Source organism: Myodes glareolus, chromosome 8 (assembly GCF_982192425.1).
Source record: "Myodes glareolus chromosome 8, mMyoGla1.1, whole genome shotgun sequence".
Lineage (NCBI taxonomy): Eukaryota > Metazoa > Chordata > Mammalia > Rodentia > Cricetidae > Myodes > Myodes glareolus.
The window spans coordinates 69,749,405-69,768,567 of record NC_142033.1 but is presented as its reverse complement, the minus strand read 5'-3'; the positions used below and the strand labels follow the sequence as shown (position 1 = coordinate 69,768,567).

General features: G+C 50.0%; 1 protein-coding gene across 3 annotated transcripts in view; it reads right to left on the bottom strand.

Annotated features, from left to right (window-relative positions):
- Positions 1–19,163, bottom strand: part of Sorcs2 (sortilin related VPS10 domain containing receptor 2) — a 378,161-nt gene that overhangs the window by 207,654 nt on the left and 151,344 nt on the right. For all 3 annotated transcript variants that reach the window (XM_087909089.1, XM_087909090.1, XM_087909091.1), the window contains exon 2: positions 11,374–11,441. In XM_087909089.1, coding sequence (XP_087765215.1) covers positions 11,374–11,441 — 68 coding nt within the window. The remainder of the gene's footprint in view (positions 1–11,373; positions 11,442–19,163) is intronic.

The window sequence follows — 19,163 nt, the reverse complement described above, 5'->3', positions numbered from 1 at the left end:
TGAATGGATAAGTGGGTAGATGGAAAGGTAGAGTAAGCATATATAAGTAGATGGATGGATGGATGGATGATGAATGGATAATAATAGATTAATGATGGGCAGATGGGTGGGTGGCAGATTAATGAACAACGGAGGAAATGGATGATGGGAACAGGTGGATGATGATGGAGGGATAGATGGATATTTGATGATAATGGATGAATGAACTGGTAGCTTAATAGATAGATGGTGAATGAGGGAATGGATAGGTGAGTTGATAGGTGAGAGAGAATAATGAATTGTTACTGTCTTTGTTACTTCCTTGTTCTGCGATAAAATACCCTTACAAATGAAACTTAATGAAGAAATGGCATATTTTGGCTTACACTTCCAGAGGGATAAAGTCTGTAATGATGAGAAAGACATTGCAACAGGCAGGGAAGGAATGGTGGCAGGGGCAGGAGGCTGTCTGGTTACATCGAATCCGCACACAGAAAGCAGAGAGTTAACAGGAAATGGGGACAATTGCTCAAACATGAAAGCCAATGGGGGGACATTGCATATTCAAACCATGATAGATGGACGGGTGAGTGAGTGGGTGGTTATATGGATGAATGGAGAATGGTGGGTGAACCAACAATTTGGTGGAAGGGATGTATGAATGACAGACAGCTGAGTCAGCTGCACAAATGGTTAGATGGATGGGTGGAGAGCCGTATGGAAGGACTGGTGAGGAAGTGGATGGGTGAATGAATGATAAATGGGTGGAGAGATGATAGAGTGGAGATGAATGGAAAGATAAGAGGGATGGAAACCAAAGGTAGAGGAAGAGGTTAGATGAAAGAGGGAGGGAGGGAGGGAGAGAGGGAGAATAGATAAATAGGTAGATGGGCAAATAAGAGGCCACAGGGGATTGGGGACACAGAAGGACGTCCTTAAATTTTCACTAATTCTTTGTCACCCAAATCTTATCCCTGGTTGGTCTGTCCCTAACAGCACAACCCAGTCTGGATGTCAACTCAGTATCTTAAATATTGGAATTATAGGTGGGTGCCAGGCCCACAAACTGCTGCTTCTAAACAAATGATTATTTATTGAATAGACTCAAAAGCTTCCAAGTCAGGGCCTCTGTTGAGAGCCCTATCTGCCCTGAGGCTTGTTTGAGTTTAACTCAGCTCTCTGCATTCACAGGGACAGATGAGAAGCCATGTGCCGAGGACACTAGGGGACAGAAGGGAATCTCTGACCCCTAAGAAAATTCATAAACATTATAGATAATCTTTTATAGATACCATCTTTGTGACAACTGCCATCTTTGGGGTAGAAGCCATCTTTGTAATAACTGTGGGATATGGGTCTGGATTGAACCAATGGGATCCTTGAACAGGAGGCCCCTGGGATCACCAGAAGGGACAGGGACTCAGAAAGGCTCAAAACCAACTTCTGTGTGCATGTACATGGCGTGCCAAAGCCTGGCACACAGGGTACTGGAACACCTAACACAAGCCCAACAGTGCAAGACTGGTGCCCTCCAGACGCCACAAGGGCACAGTAGGCTCCTTCAGTGCTCCTCTCTGGAAGCTGTGGCTGCACTTGCTCAGCTTTCCCTGTTGACAAAGACCCATCAGCACTCCCATACAGTACCAGTCTTGACATCCAGGCCACTGAGAAATACACTGTATACCCTGGGAGTCACCGCTGCCTCGTGGGCAGGTCAAACACCCTGCCTCCAGCTCTGTCCACCTCTCTCTTGGGACAAACAAGCTGGAATGTACACTGCATGGCTTCTGTCTCTACAGAGGACTCACCCTTCTTAATAGGGAGGAGTGTTGGGAGCCATTTGTCCAACCATTGAATCTCAAAACTCTGATCCTTCCCACTGGGCATTTACAGAGCGTGATGACTTAACACAGTCTACGACAAGAGACACTGCGTGTGGCTCTGGGGCCGCATGTGAATTTTGAGAACAAGGTGTGAGGGAGATATTATGGAAAGATAGAATCAAATATAGTTTTAAATACAATACAATATCCCAATTCAGTGATGTCACAGGGAAATAGACAAGATCTGAAAATCTCAAGCCCCAGTTCTCTTGGAACATGAAAGCAAAAGATAGAACAGATTCCCTTAGTGTATTCTGGGGAATTCTACCCCAGGATTTAGTCAACAGAACAAAGACACAATATAACAAAACTTGAGTGTTTACATTTATATGTAAAAACTAAATAGAGATAAAAATTAAACAAATTAGTGACTTAAAATTTTTTAATGAAATGAATTAAAAATAAAAGATTATGAAATGAAGGAAGGTGGCAAGTTGCCTGAGACCATTGCATGGAATGCAGGATGTGTGCAGAGAGATGCTGAGCCCTTTGCACAGGCTCCACCCTTCCTTCCCCACTCCCATGCTTGTTAATGTGCATAGCTGAATCTCCTGGAACTGCTCCTGCCCCGGCAACGCTTGATCCCATGCCCCTTTCTCACTGCTGCAAGTAACCCTGAGACCTGCCTGAAGCAACTAACACACTGCCGGTCCAGTGCTGTGAAAATGATGTCTAAGGTAAGACTGGCACACTGCCAAGAGACACACCACCCACAGGCTCACTATCAGAAGACTGGTGCGTTGAGACCAAACTATGGAAAGACAAAACATTCTTAGGAGAAAGTATCCTTGTGGGTATTGGAAATAGAAAAGACCCCAGGGCCAGGGATGAGGGTTTAGAGCACATTTAGGAAAATGCATCTTGACATTTGGGGACTTGGAGATGAAGAGAAAAGGGTTAGGAAAGAGTTAAATTCCTTAACCAAAGCAGAGGGATACAGCAGTGCCTATGTAGTTAAGTCACACAGAGGAGGCCTGTACGTGACCTTGAGAAGGCACATGCCACCTCAGGAGGACACTGAGTCACAGTCCCGTGGCCCCTGAGTACATACAGGCAAAGTCTGATGATATCCAAGACATGGAGGAGCTGGCCACCCCACTGACAAGCTGGTAAGATGAAGAGAGAAGAAATCCTGCCAGCCCCGCACCCTGCCCTATACCTGCCCGGAGAAGCAGCCCTGGAGCTCACTATGGCTCGCAGGCTCGCTGCTGCCCTGACTGGAATAGCAAATGCCCTAGGCATCAACATCACTGTCCCATGATGGAGAATGCACACATCATAGAGGATCCACGTGCAACAGGGGGAAATTACCAGAACAAAGTTGAGAACATAAATCAAATGCCCAAAGCAGGAGAATGCCATTCATATCAATTTTTAAAACAAGCTCAGTGGTTAGACATCTGATTACAGAGAGACACACACATTGTCTTGAGCCGATATAAATTGTGATTTATGTGTTGCTGCATGTGTTTAAAGTTTTGCTTTATAGGTAAGCTATAAAGCAAACCAGAATGGTCCACCCCACGCTCAAGATGGAGATAACTTCCAGGTAGAGAGCGGGGTGGGGGGTGTAACAGAAGGGCAAAGGGTGGGTTTTATTGGAATCCATTGTTTTCCAAGTGTAGAGAGCAAACAATTGGCAGCTGTGTAATGGTTGAGCTGGTGAGGCTTCACTGTCATGGAAATGACACCCTAATTCCACTACCTACCTGGGACAGTATGCCTGCTTCCTATCCCCTGACCCCAGGACCACAGGACATCAGACTAAGTACAATAGAGGCAGGCTGGGAGGAACTGAGAAAGCATTTAAATGTGCACTAGTCCACCTCTGCCATCGGTCCCAGGCTGGTGTTTTACTGCATTCTGCACTTTTCTCTATATGTCAAAGATTCCATAATTAAAGAGAAGCCAGAAGAAAGGAAATGCTCTTCACCCCTAGCAAAAACGACAGATTCCAACCAAGCCATCCATCCGGAGTAGAAACCTGGATCATTCCACCCCAAAGCTGCAGAGGCTCTGCCTGGCTGCCCCTTCAGCAAGGTCAAATGTACCTGTGGGATGCCCCAGAGGTGACTCTGGTACAGAGCCCTTTGGGTCTTGGAAGTGTGCCCTAATTCAAACTTACCTTGCCCAACAGCCACCCTAAGTGAAGATCCTGGAGACCATAACCGAGGGTGGAGGGCAGGAGTGGGAAGGTGGGCTGTGGTAAACTTTCTCCTGACTCAGGATGTGCCCTGCTTCTTTTCCCTGTTTGACAGCATCAGAGACAACTCTATGCTCTTGGCTTATCCTAGAGTGGCCTCATAATCACTGAGTCTTCAAGATCCCGGCAGTGGTTTCCTAAAACCACACTGTCAATGTCACTCACTCGCACATTCGTGCATCCACTTATCTGTCTGTCCATCTACCTATCCATTCATTAGCTCACCTACCCAGCTATCATTTTATCCAGCTAGCCCCATACACATGCACACATACATCTACATACCATCCATCCATCACTTCCCATTCATTAGTTTATCCATCTGTCCACCCATTCATGCACCCAGGCCCAACATACATGCCTAGCCCAGTCACTGTTTGGTTATGGCATCCTGCAGTCAACCATATAGACTCGACAGGTCTCCACACCCACTTGACTTCTATTCTAATAGTGGCAAAGATAATATAAGAACACAAAACTTTCAATGAGAGAGGCAACAGGATTCTCCTTTGGGGATGGGGGTTCTATACATTGAGTGGCAGGGCAGTTCCTTAGGGGTTGACTGTGAGCTGAACTGAATGGTGATAGAATCAGGACTGAGGGACAATTCTCAATGCATGCCAGACAGCAGGCGGCACACACAGAGGCAGCGAGGTAAACAGAGTCCAGCTTGGCTAGATTCTACCAGTGAGCGGCTCATCCTCACAGACTCCTGGGTGCTCCAGAAGCACCAGCCACACTGCCCTATGGACGGGCAGCATCAGTCTTTCCTAGAGCTTGTTGGGATGCAGCCGAGATCCCCCCTCAGAGCCTGGCATCCAGATCTGCATTTCATCCAGGTCCTGAGTCCCGGGCAGGGAAGCAAGACCTGTTTCTGTACACCAGGCACATTCACTGGGGGTAAACAGCGCCCCCAGGTGGCCAATACTGGGTCATTAGGGTCTGAAGGATGTGCCTACCACACATAAACAACACGCATGCAGGGTACTTTAGGAAACCACAGTTGTGTGGGAGGCCATTAGGAAATCTAATGCTTTCAAAGACTGAGGACAGTCGTGCTGGGAAGGCTGAAAACACAAACCCCAAGCACAGTACTGTGCAGGGCCTCCTGTGGGGCTGGTCTCCAGAGGGTTCCAGGGAACAGATTTGCCCATAGGGCTGGCCCAGTTTTAGCACTCAGTTACAGGAGGCACTCGCCACACTAACTGCTGTGCCTTGCCTGGGGATGGGGTTGGGGTCCTGAAGCATGGACAGGCCTAGCAAGTCTCTCCCAGAGGGCAGAGTGGGTGGCAGCCGGAGTTCTGTTTCTCTTTGCTTCCTCTTCCCTTCACCTCCCTTTATCTCATGAATCTACAGCTCTGTTATGGAAGTGAGCGCAAATATCACACAAGCCCTCCAGAGACCAGAAGCACCCAAGTCCCCACATGCCCATGGTGGCTTCAACTCTGCCTGCCAACCCTGACATCTGGGCTACCAGAGGTTTGGGCAGAGGGTTGGAATGGGCAGGTGTGAGCCACGAAGTAGGACTGAGTCCATCAGCACCACCAGACTGTTTTTCAAGTCCCTGGGTCTTGAGTAGCCAGCTGGGAGGGCAGCAGGGATCTAGCTGTGGATGAGGAGGGACAAAAAGCATGTGACCGAGGGACAGAGGACAGGGCAAGAGCCAGTGGTCATTTAGGAAATCCAATATAGATGACATCCCCAACGCCTAATGATGGACCATGCTATGGGCTGAATGGTAGCTCCTGCAAAGAGATGTCCATGTCCTGAACACTGTGAATCACTGGGGAGGTGGGGAATCTTTACAGGAGTGGCTAAGTTAAGATTCTTGAGATAACAACATCCCAACCATCTGGCCAGATGCTAAACCTAGCAGTCATTGTCTTTAGTAGGAACCCACAGCGAGGAGGTCATGTGACAATAGAAGCAGAAGACTGAATTAATAGCTCAGTCAGTAAGGCACCTGCTGTGCAAACAGAAGAACCGAGTTCAATGCCCAGAACCCCATGAAAAAAAGCAGGCATTGGGGTACACACGTCTTGTCCTAGAGCTGGGAGGTGGAGCTAGGACGGTTCCTGGCTTGCTCATCAGCCAGCTTAGCCTACCAGGCCAACTCCAGATCAGTGAGAGATCTGCCTTAAAAACAAGACAACACCAACAAAATAGTGAATGGCTCCAGAGGAATGGCATCGAAGGTTGATCTCTGCTTCCACAGGCACATGTGTTTGGGGCATATGCACCTGTGGGCAGTGTGTAGCTTCGTACATAAGCACCTGGAGAGTGCTCAGCCCACATACATATGCACCTGCACAGTGTTTACCTACATACATATGCACCTGCACAGTGTTTACCTACATACATATGTACCTGTGCAGTGTGTACCTACATACATATGCACCTGCACAGTGTTTACCTACATACATATGTACCTGTGCAGTGTGTACCTACATACATATGCACCTGCACAGTGTTTACCTACATACATATGTACCTGTGCAGTGTGTACCTACATACATATGCACCTGCACAGTGTTTACCTACATACATATGTACCTGTGCAGTGTGTACCTACATACATATGCACCTGCACAGTGTTTACCTACATACATATGTACCTGTGCAGTGTGTACCTACATACATATGCACCTGCACAGTGTTTACCTACATACATATGTACCTGTGCAGTGTGTACCTACATACATATGCACCTGCACAGTGTTTACCTACATACATATGTACCTGTGCAGTGTGTACCTACATACATATGCACCTGCACAGTGTTTACCTACATACATATGTACCTGTGCAGTGTGTACCTACATACATATGCACCTGCACAGTGTTTACCTACATACATATGTACCTGTGCAGTGTGTACCTACATACATATGCACTTGCACACATATACATCCACATACATATGCACCTGCACAGTGTTTGCCTACATACATATGCACCCACAGTGTGTACCTACATACATATGCCCTAGCACACATATGTATTCACATACATATGCATCTGTGCAGTGTTTGCCTACATACACATGCACCCACAGTGTGTACCTACATACATATGTACCTGCACACATATACATCCACATACATATGAACCTGTGCAGTGTATACCTACACACATATGCATCTGAGCACATATACATCCGCATACATATGCACATGTGAAGTGTGTACCTACACACATGTGTACCAGCACAAATATGCATCCACATATATATGCACCTGCACTGTGTGTACCCACATGCATATCTACCTATACACATGTGCACACACATACATATGAACACACACAGAAGACAGAGGTAAGAACTCAGTGACTGAGTCACTAGGGCCTGGCAGGGACAGAATGGGTGCCCTCTAGTCTTCAGAGGAAGAACTGCCCTGTGACATCATGGTTTTAGCCTTTGACATCCTGGACTATGAAAGACCATGGCTGCTGTTTTAAGTGCCCCAGTGTGGTCATTTGGTCCAGCAGCACAGTAACCACTGTGCCTAGAGCTTTAAGAATAGACAGAATATACCAACTCTGGCTTGAGTGAGGAGGCCTTGGTCAGGGCCTGTGAGTCCAGGGAAGGAGGAGACAGGTGACTTCAATTCCCCGGTGCTGGTCAGCACATCCTAAGGTGGGAATGTCTCTCCGAACCTATTGTACTGATCAAAGGACCCAAGACTGGCGGAGGATGCAGACAGAAGATGCTGATGATGGGTCAAGGAAGCCGGGAGGGAGATGCTGCTGACGTGAGGTCCATTAAACACAGAACAATTAAAAATGCATTCAACTTCGATTTCCCAGAGCCATTTCCAGAATGTAAATACCAGGCCTGTCATTAAAAATGTATTTATTGTGATTACACGGGAGAATTCTTGGGAGGCTCGGTGTGTGTTCAATAAGTGTGTCTTTAATAACCCCATTTAATATATGCTCCCCAGACAGTGGCACCTGAACCATCTATTTCACAGGCCTCAAATGCAGACAGCAGGTAGGCAGCACCCAGGGAAGGGCCCATGGGCATGCTCTCAGCCTCCCGGTGCCTCCTTGCCCTGTCCCAGTGTGGGAGCAAAGTAAGAGCAGACAACACTCCAAAGAGAAAATGTAATCAGAATAGCATGGAAACTGCTCCTCGCTGAGAATCAAGAGGATGCTAGGATACCGACAAACTGGCCAAGTTTAGATAAATTGTCAGATTGGTGCTGTGAGTGCTGGACCCTCCCTGGGTGGGAGCTGGGAGCACTGAACACTCCCTGGGTGGGAGCTGGGAGCACTGAACACTCCCCGGGTGGGAGCTGGGAGCACTGGACCTTCCGCAGGTGGAAGCTGGGAGTACTGGACCCTCCCCAGGTGGGAGCTGGGAGCACTGAACACTCCCCAGGTGGGAGCTGGGAGCACTGGATCCTCCCCAAGTGGGAGCTTGGAATGCTGAACCCTCCCCAGGTGGGAGCTGGGAGCACTGGACCCTCTCCGGGTGGGAACTGGGAGCACTGGATCCTCCCCATGTGGGAACTAGGAAAACTGACTCTCTCCAGGTGGGAGCTGGGAGCTGGGAGCACTGGACACTCCCCGGGTGGAAGCTGGGAACACTGGACCCTCCCCGGGTGGGAGCTGGGAGCACTGGACCCTCCCCGGGTGGGAGCTGGGAGCACTGGACCCTCCCCGGGTGGGAGCTGGGAGCATTGGACCCTCCTTGGGTGGGAACTGGGAGCACTGGACCCTCCCCAGGTGGGAACTTGGAGCACTGGGACCTCCCTGGATGGGAGCTCAAAGACAGAATCAACTCAAAGGCCCATAAGCCTCTAGGAAAGTAATGGCTGTGCAGGCCTCAGAGCCATGTGCAGCTGGAAGCCTGGTTTACGAGCAGAGGAGAAAGGAATGCAAACTTGAGCTTCAGTCTCCTCAGACTGTTCAGCCCCAGGAAGGCGCATCAGCACAAAAGCAGCATAATCTAAACACGGAAAGTCATTGCACCCGCACAGGGGATGGGGGAAGTTTCTGGAAATGACTAGACCTTCTGAATGCATTTTTAATCAAGCCGAGAAAATGTCTGGGTGGAGAGACCGTGATGAGAAAGGGACGTGAAAAATTTAAATCTGTTGCTTTGCTTTGGGGAAAATCCAAATTTAGACAACGTACCATCCATCCTTGGGATGTTTTGGGAGCCACCTCCTTCCGTCTCACCGCCTCTCTCTCCTCCATTCCTCAGACAGATAAGAAACAGAGGTTCTGTATAGGAAGTTTGCCTGGTCCGCAGCTCTAAAGGGGCGGTTTGGCCTCTGGGGTCCCCCATCTGTTTCTGAAGAATCTGGAGTCTGTCGCTCGGGAGTCCTGACCCCAGGTAGCCTTCTGTGTCCTCCATACCCCATGAGGTCCCAAAGCAGGACCTACACCTAGCAAGTGCCTTCAAAAGCCTGACTGCCCCAGGAAAGCAGCTCACTACCCAAACACCAGACACTTCCAGAGAGTTCCACAGCCTGCGCCTTTAGCCAAGATGAGAGTGGAGGAAGCAAGCATTCCAGAAATCTCCAGGGAAGGTATCCAAGGGGGCGGGAACAGAGTAACTAGATTGCTGGTGTCCAAAGTCTGGGGACTTTTATGGATGTAGAAGAAGAAAGGAGACTTCCTCCATCCTTGTGGCAGCCAAAGAAGACACTCCACTTGGCAGGAAGGTGCTCTCCATACTTGCCCTCCCCAGGTAACACCCCTAAGCCAAGCTTCTAGTGCTACTCCATAGAGAAGCCGATGCTGCTAGAATCTTATGTTCATCCGTCTGTGCATTTTTCATCATGTGTACACATATGGACGCATGTACTCTGGTGCATGTGCGGGAAGCCAGAGGACAACGTGAGAAGTTCTGCTTCTACTATGTGGTTCCAGAGGTGGAGCTCAGGTTGACAGGCTTGGTGGCAAATGCCTTTACCCACTGAGCCACCTCACCAGCCCCACATCTGGAATTTAACGCCTAATTTATTCTGCAGCAGTATTCCCTTCCTCAAGTCCTAGAACTGCAAGACACGTTGAGAGCATCAAGATCACACGAGGAGAGCTTCCCCTCCACACAGGAACGTGGCCCCTTCCTGACCGCTTTTCTCAGCATTGCAGGAACAGATTGATATATGAGGAGCTGAGTTCCTGGCTGGGGAAGCTGGTCCAGAAAGTCTGAGAGGGGGGGTGCAGTGACAAAACCCAAAGGGCTTTAGCACCACAGTGAACTGGGCAGTTCACCCCAGGTAACATTGTCATTACAAAAAACCCAACCCTGAGCACCGTGGGAACACATTCCCACAGAGGGGTGACAAGTAGCGTGCCAGAGCCCTGTGGTACAAGCAAAACCAAAACTAGATAGAGATCCACAGCAAGCAGGTGCAAAGCCCTGCGGTACAAACAAAGCCAAAGACAGACCCACAGCAAGCAGGTGCAACTGGCTCTTCCTGCAAACCATTCTGATGAGTCCGGCACAGGGATGCAGACCTGATCTCAGTGCTCTGGAGACAGAGGCAAGAAACTGCATGATGGGTGTCTAGGCTAGCCTAGGGTACAGACCCTATCTCAAACAAGCAAGCAGTCCTGACTGGCAGGTATTTTTCAAACCCAAATTAAAATGAACTAATCACTACTGGAAACACACACAAAGAAGGCAAAATGATCCCACACCAACAGTGGCTACAGTTGTAAATTCCCGTGGGAGAGTAAAGATCCCACCCGAAGCCCGAGAGGTCCTCACGCTCCAACCAGAGCTGCTGATGATAATGGCCAAAATGGTCTCTGCAGCCTCCTCCCTCCTCCCCTCTCAGACATCAAAGATGGTCTGATGTCCTTGGGCCCAATTCATGTTTCACATATAAAGAGAGATATCCCGCCTGGGTGGGTTATTTATTTACAGTTCTTTGGCTAAGCCGGAAAGAAAGCAAACTACCCTAACAAAGAGGCCAGCCTGAGCTTTGGGGGGCTTGGGAGCTGCCTATAGAGTCCAGAGCAGAGCCAGCGATATTGTGCAGTGACCTGGATTCACGCTGCCAGCCTCCTCCTCCCGGGAGGAGGCAAAAGGAGCCCGGAGAAAACAACAGACCGAAAAGGGCAAGAAAAGAAGCCTTCCAAACAGTTGTCCATCTGCCAGGGCCCTTTGTCCCGCTGATGAAACTCCTAATCCGCCTTCGACATCTCTATTATGTCTTTCTAGCCATGGGGCCCACTAGTGGGCGGGAGCTGTAGGAGCCCAGGTGGAACTCTGGCCTCTGCCAGGAGACTGTGAGACGGAGACCCACAGGTATAGGAAAAGAAAAGCCCATTGGGCTGACTTACCGCCACAGAGAACTTTCCAGAACCTTCCCCATGTCTGCATGGTAGTACTTGGTCAGGATCAAGATGACCTGTGGTGTCAACAGAAAGGAAAATGTGGACATCAGCTGGTTACAAGGTTCCGAGAGAGGATTGCGGTGACACTTTCCACCCAAACCACACTGGGATTTCCCAAACCACACTGCCTCATGGCAGTGTATCACAACTCTGGAACACGGGCCTTGCTTCTGCTTTGGAAACTTCCTTCTTCCCTTTAGAATGACTCTGGAGACATCCCAATCCTGGTGCCACTCTGTGGGAATCATTAAACTCGGCCTCAGACAATCCCAAACTGTGGCCAGATATTCAGCAAGGCTCTGGTCCCAGTATCCATGCTGTGATTAACACTATCAACTGGATAGGATCTAGAACCGCCTAGGAGACAAGTCTTCGGGCGTGTCTATGGTGGATTTTCTATACCGGGTTAATCGATGTGGGAACATCATGATGAGGTGTGTGGTACCAAGTCATGGACTGGGCCCTGGATTAGGTAAAAAGGAGCGAGTGGGCTGAGCATCAGCACTCATTTCTCTGCTTCCTTCCTGTGGATGAAATGCCACCAGCTGCCTCATGTCCCTGCAGCTATGTCTTCCCCACCGTGATGGACTGGACCACCCCCCCCCCAGCTGTGAGCTAAAATAAGGCCTTCCTCCACTATGATCCTTTTGTGAGGTATTTTGCCACAACACTGAAGAAAGTAAACCAAACAAGCACCAAGTGCATTTGGCAAGCTTCTGAAGGCAGGGCCATGTGCACATCAATGCGCCCATGTATTCCCTGCAACCCACGGAAATAGCTGCCTGCCTGATGTGGCTGACCTAGAGAGAAGCCGGCCCCTGAGGCTGTGCTGTCATTCCTTGTCCAGGACTGCAGAGCGATGACAGGGGTTGGGAGGTGAGGGTGACAGCCGGAGGGGTCCATAAATCACCAGCAGACACGTTTATTTGTTAAACTACTCAACACACAGGGGGCCCAGGACCAAGCAGTGAAGAAAATACAACTGCTCAGAGAATAGAAAGAAATGTGTTCCAAAGCTCTCAGATGATCTTCAAAGCCTGTGCATATAAGACAAAGAAAGAAAGAAAGAGAAGAGGAAGGGAGAGAGGTAGGAAGGAAAAAAGGAGAGAGGGAAGGAAGGAAGGAAGGAAGGAAGGAAGGAAGGAAGGAAGGAAGGAAGGAAGGAAGGAAGGAAAGCAAGCAAGCAAGCGGGCCGGACAACCCGGGGAAGACACATTGGTTAGCAATTACTCTGCTAGTGGCTGGATTCTCATGTACATCAAATTCCATTTCATTCACTGCCAGTCCATATTACCAACACCTAACAGTCCCGTTGTCATGGGAACCCGGGGAGGTGAACCTGGGCACACTTGGTTCTAGTAGAAGTCCTTAGCCTGCTTAATTTGGGGTTACCACACTGGCTGTGTCCACCCCTCTGCTCCTCCCTCATCAGGAGCAGAACTTCCCAGGCATGGGTCCCAAGAGACTGTCTGATCAAGTATTTGTTTTTCCCTGATGATTAGAGCGGGGAGCTAGAAGGAGAGGGTGTTGGTGAGCTGGGACGGCTTACAGCCACAAGGCAGCAATGATTAAAGAGAAAACCAGAGCTTTGTCAACGAAGGCAAGATTGGCTCTACCTCTGTCTGAACAAAGTGATTTCCTCCCGTCAGCACGCGGCCTGCCCGAGTCAGAGACAAGCCTCCAAAGACAGAGAGGTAGGCAGAGTGACAGGGCCTCGCTGGGCAGGAGACAAGTGTGGTCTTAACCTATTGATTTATATTTCATACACACTGCTATCCCTGGGGGCTTCTGAGGAACTGGAGTGTGACAGCTGGAAGGGACTTCAAAGACAGTTTTACCCACGTGCCCAGGATGAAATCATCATCCTGACCTGGTCCATGGCCCGGGCCACCAGGTGGGGCTCACCCTCCATTCTGGGACCAGGTCCTTGGAGGCTCAGAAGTCGAGAGGTGGACAGTCTTCACGGAACTCTCGCCTTCCTACTCAGATTCTATCGCTGTGGATGATTCCACTCATGCCTCCTGGGGACAGTACCCACTCAAGACTATACCGCATGCCATACCCATGCCAACCAGGCCTTTGAATACAGCTCTGCCCTGCGTATAAGTGCCCTGCCTGGTACCCTCTGCCCTTACATCACCTGTGGTGATTTGAATGACTATGGCCTCCATAGGCTCATATACATTGGCTGTTTGGTCCCCAGCTGGTGGACTACTTAGGAGGATGAGGAGAAACGGCACTGCTGGAGGAAGTGCGGCACTGGGGGCTTCAAAAGCCCATACCAGACTCAGACTCATGATTGCCCACTCTGTTTCTGCAGCCAGCCTGTAGGTCAGGATGTGAGATCTCCACTATTGCCCCAGAACCATGCCTACCTGCCTGCCTGCCCTTAGATTACTCACCATGATGATTATGGACTAACCCTCTGAAACTGCAAGTGTGACCCCAATTAAATGTTTCCTTTTATAAGTTGCCTTGGTCATATCGTCTCTTCCCAGAACTAGAACAGTAACTAAGATACTGTTCCATGTCTTGGTCACTCTATTGGCCTCCAAATCTCTGTCTACCCCATACTGCCTTTAAGAAGGTTTCCAGAATCCCACTAGGCTCATGATCCCCATACCAAAGCGCATAGCTCTGTCCTGTGTTGAAGTGTGAACATTGGACAGTGGTGGACACAGTGGACACAGTGTAACAAACGTGTTGCTGGGGCCTAAGTAACAAAAAACCAACACAGCAATGCCAGACAGGGGTCTCCATAACTCTGACTGCACCCCTACTTCCATGAAGACCATTCAGAACTTGTTTGGGAGGATTGAGTCCTTGTACCACCATCCCCTAAACTCCCAGTGGAAGTTTGGGCTTCTAAGTTAGAGGCCTGGGATCATCTTGCTAGGGACTGCAACAAGGAGGCCACTGAGATGATCTAAGTCTGGGAAAGCCAGGCAGCCAAGAAATCACCACCTAAAATCCCACCAAACCCCATGTCCCCAGTCTCCTGAACTATGTTGCTATGGTAACGAAGCAGTGGAGGGGACCCACAGCCATAGCGACAGACATGGTTACACCCTGCCAAGGGTGTAACCATGTTGCAGGGCTCACCCAACCCTTCACACGTAGAGCCCCCAAGATGGTCTAATCAGTGCCCCATCTCTCAGATGGAGAAACCAAAACAAAGTCCAAATGTTTTGCCAAACCATACATGCTACGGGCCAAACCAGGTCTCAGTTCTGAGTCTTCTCAAGCAAGTACAGGCTCCGCCATGTCGGGCCAGAAGCAGTTTCAGAAGTTTCTATCAGATGTGGTTTCAAGGACCTCAGAATTATGACACACCCTTCAGGGGTCCTGGCTACAACTGAAACCTCCCACGAGAAGTCTGCAGCATGGGTGGAGCCCCCATAGCTGTGGGTACTTTGATCCGCACAGAAAGGAAACAGGAACATTGAGGCTTTCTTGACAGGGGCTGTCCACACCCCTGGCCCACAGGAACCCTGCCCAGATGGCAGGAACCACCAAGCAAAAATAAGAGCAGCTCCTCGAGGCCGCAGTGGTCAATGGTCACCTTTCTAGTCACTAGTATCTCCTCTCACTTCTGACCTTCTGGGTCTTAGAAATTGATCTCGTTTTTGCGGTTATCTCAAGGGTGCTGGGTACCTATTCTGCTGACCATGGTACATCATAGGAGAGACCATTACAATTGTTTCCTTTTACTGCTGAGGAGACTGACACACCCACCTAAGAAACCAACCTGGCATCATACACACACAACACACATACGCATATCCTGCCCAAGTCCAGGGCTTTCCTGAGTCCCCTGTTCATCACTGTCCCCAATCCTGGTGACCTCTCCTTCCCAGAATAGGACAAAAGGATTCTGGTGGTACTCCAAACCACTGAAAGCTAGCCATGACATCCAATTATGAAGGTTCTGAGATCACCGGACTGGGAGCCCCGTGAAGAACAGGGTCTGGCCAGCATTGCTGTTGAGGGACTAACCCAAGCCAGCTAGTAAGCCCTTTGAGCCTCTCCCCAGCCCTCAATATGGAGCTCATTGCTGAATAGCCTGACACTGAGGCTCTGGGGTTTGCAAAGAGACTCTCAAAGGTCAGCAAGCTCACTGAGACCTTCCTCACACTCTGCCAGCATCTGCTGGCCAGGCCTGTTACTCTCAGGATGTTGCAGGAACCCACCAGAACATTGCTGTTCAGGGGAGGGTCTCTTATGACACTGAGCCGGTCCCTGCTGTACCCCAAGGTTTCATCCAACATAGTGAGTCAAGGAACCAGCACTTTGCAGAACAGCCCATGGACCTTAAGAATGGCTCTAAGCTTGGCCTCCACCTGTCTGCTCATCGAAGCACAAGATGCTTCTTCAGTGACATTAGGACTGGAAACCAGGGAAGCCCTTACCTCCCACTGAGGCCCACACTTTCAGAACAGCCAGCAGAGAAAGGTTCAGAAACAGTTTGCCTTCCCAGAGCCAAAAATAATTGCAAAGAAAGGGAGAGAAAGCCAACAAATTCTCAGGCCCAGTTCGCTGTCAATCAACAGATATCATGTAGTGCCAGGAAGGCAGAGGGGAGGGAAAGGGTGACTCCCCACAGGAAGGGAGGGAGAAAAGGAAGGAAAAAGGCCTTGTGAATCCAGCACCAGAAATCATGAGAAAAGTGAAAGAAAGGCCAGGGTCAGTGGTCCATTTACCACAGAGTCCCCATGCAGTATCAAATCCTCCCACCCAAGCAGGACAGCCTGCCTTTAGTGTGGTCTAGCCTGGGCTATCATTCTCCCCTAGTCTGAGACTGGTCACCAGATTTCCCAGATCTACTTGTCTGTGCAGACGCTGGTCAGGCCACACCTCTGCCACGCACATTCGGAAGTGGGTCCGGGGCTCATGTTTGATTCATTCACATGGGGAGGGACCAGAGCTCCTCTGTCCCTGGAGACCTGGTCCTCTCCATCCTCATTGTCACTGCCCACTCCCTGGTAGGCCAGGTTGGGACAGGCAAGATCTTGTTACCATGACTATGACTTGGGCCACTGCGTGTGCGATGATTCACATGCCGGGGTCACGCCTTCCGGTCTGTGATGCCCTCTCCTTGTCATTCTTATGCTCCTTCCTGCAGGAAGCTTTCCCTCAGGCTGGGTGCTCCGGGAGGGGGGGGAGGACCTCCATCAGCCCTGGCCCACACTATCTCCAGAGCCTAGCCAGGTGCTGGCGCATTAGTAATTGCTGAGCTATTTAATCAACTGAGAATCAGCTCAGGTGAACAAGGCCAGCTCCCAGTGAGGCATTCCCACACTGCCTTACTTGAAACCTGCCCGGGTGTGGAGGTGAGCTCCAGGATAGGGGGGTTTCCTGCCATCCCATCAGAACTCACACACTTAGCGTCAGAAGCTCAGTTCAAGGTCATGGGTGGATTTGCACTCGCAGCTCCCGGTGCTGTGATGCACAGCCCTCCTAGGAGGTGCCAGAGAGGAGAGATGGCAATGCGGGAGGGCGGGGGAGCAGACTGTGGGAAAACCTCTTCAACACCATTAAATAAGTAAATCCTTGTCTCCTCCACTCCGTGCGCGACATGCACCTCACACATCCCCATGAGTAGATGGGGTAACCACTTTCACTGAACAGATGAAAAGAGTGGGAGAACAGAGATGAAAGCATGTCCCTGGGGTCACACAGCGGAGAGGAGGAGGACCCCACACACAGGTCAATGCACAATGCTCTAGAGAGGCTGTGGGATCCTATAAGAGGGTGTATCCTGCAGCAAGCCTCAAGCTCCTGATTCCTGGGAAAGCAAGTGCTTCTGCCAGACTCACCCAGTCCCTCCCCCTTCCATTCTGTTCTAGAAAGGCCTGACTCTCTTGGGCCTCAGCAGGAGATACCCCCCAGGTTCCACACCGCTAAAGCTTAATTCTTCGGCTGTTCAGGCTAGACAAGACCTCCGTTCAGGCTAGACAAGACCTCTGTTCAGGCTAGACAAGACCTCGACTCGAGCCTCTAAAATGGAGTTCCTGCTCCATCTTGACTTCATCAAAAGGTTGCTGCCCTTCAGAGAATGGCTATGCTAATATGTGACACTTTATGAATTGCTATCCCTGGAGAGGGGGTACACTGGAGACCATTTTGATTGCTCTAGCCAGAAGGAGCATTTGCCCCAAATACCCAGAAAATCAGAAGCTCTGGGACTACTAGGCTCTCAGGAGGCCCCTCTGAGCCAGAGGGAATTAGGCACGGCCCAGTTAAGCTTACAGAAGTTCACAGCCATGCTCTGTAGACGGCAGCATGCCTATTGTGCAAATAGCCACAGCCTGCCAGGTAGGTAACCACAACTGGGGACAGAGAGCAAGAGCTCCAGCCCCAGAATGACCTCTCCCTCCAGCATGAAGCAGACTGGCTATCACTCTGGAGGCCCAAGAGTTGGTGGTATTGGAGGCAGGAGTATACCGTTGACTCAGTATCTATGGGGCCACGCTCAGTGACTTGGCCTGCTTGAGCCTCAGTGTCCCCATCCACCCAGGTGGGGCAGGAGTTGGCCAAATCCAAGAGCCCTCCCCAGGAAGGCCATATTCAATCACAGAGGCTTTTCTTGCAACTACTCGAAGGTCCTCTCTTGGGATCATCTTACCTGCCACCCAGACGCAGAGGAAAACCTTAGATGGGCCACAGGCAGGATGGGAAAGACAGGCCTGTTTAATGGTAAGCCTCTTTCAAGGACCCTCCTACAAGTTGTCGTTGGGGCATTAGCAGCCCTGCCCTCTTAACAGGGGACAATCACAGCAGCTAAAGAAATCTCAAACCCATTTGTCTTCTGACCTGGCAACTCCACATCTGGAGCTAGCCCGCAGATGTTCCTCCACTGAAAACACAGATGTCCTCGGCAGCTGCAGCTAAAGACTGGAAAGAGCACACTTCTAGCCCTGGGCAGGGAGAGAACACTCTCCTCTGGCAATCAAGGGAGCACCATGAGGGGCACTCACAGGTTGGGTGAAGATGGGCATGAGTGGGAAGTCCTTAAACACCATACCTTGCCATTTCTACATTAAAACATGGGACAAGGAAGAACCACAGTGAGGGGCCGTGAAAACCTTCGAAGCAGCCCTTGGGGGGGGGTGCAGTTTTCAACCAGACATGTCCAGTACTCAGCATCTTTTAAACCAGGGCTTCCCCATGTTCCAAAGAAAGTTTTTAAATAAAATCACCAGGCTGCCTCCTTCAAAGACCACTATTTCTTTATCCTCTAGCAAGCAAGCCTCAGAGGCAGGGTGTTTTTTGCCAGGCCTAAGACCACCTGGCAACAATCTGGCTGCACCTGGCAGGGAGGACCTTCTCTGGCTGCTTGATTCTGCCATATGTGCCGTGTGTGTGTGTGTGTGTGTGTGTGTGTGTTAGAGGTAACTGGCAGGAACCCTCCAATGTATGGTCATTTCATGGATGAGGCCAGCAATAACCTTTCTTCCATTCTGAATAAGACTTGCCTATTTGGTCTACAAAGCATGAGAAAACATTATTTCCCGCTGGTGACAATGACAGCCATGACAGAGGAGACTGGCTCTAGACTAAAGCATTCAGTTGGTACTCAACAAATGTTAGCTTCCTTCCTCCTCTGATGGCAGTCATATGAGAAGTCAAATTTTGTTGGTATACCTGGGAAGCAAGATTGCTGGGGAGTAACTGAGGTTGGTCTAGCGAGGGTACACCCAGGTAGGAGTCCTGGAGGTGGTGTCTGTTCTTCCTCA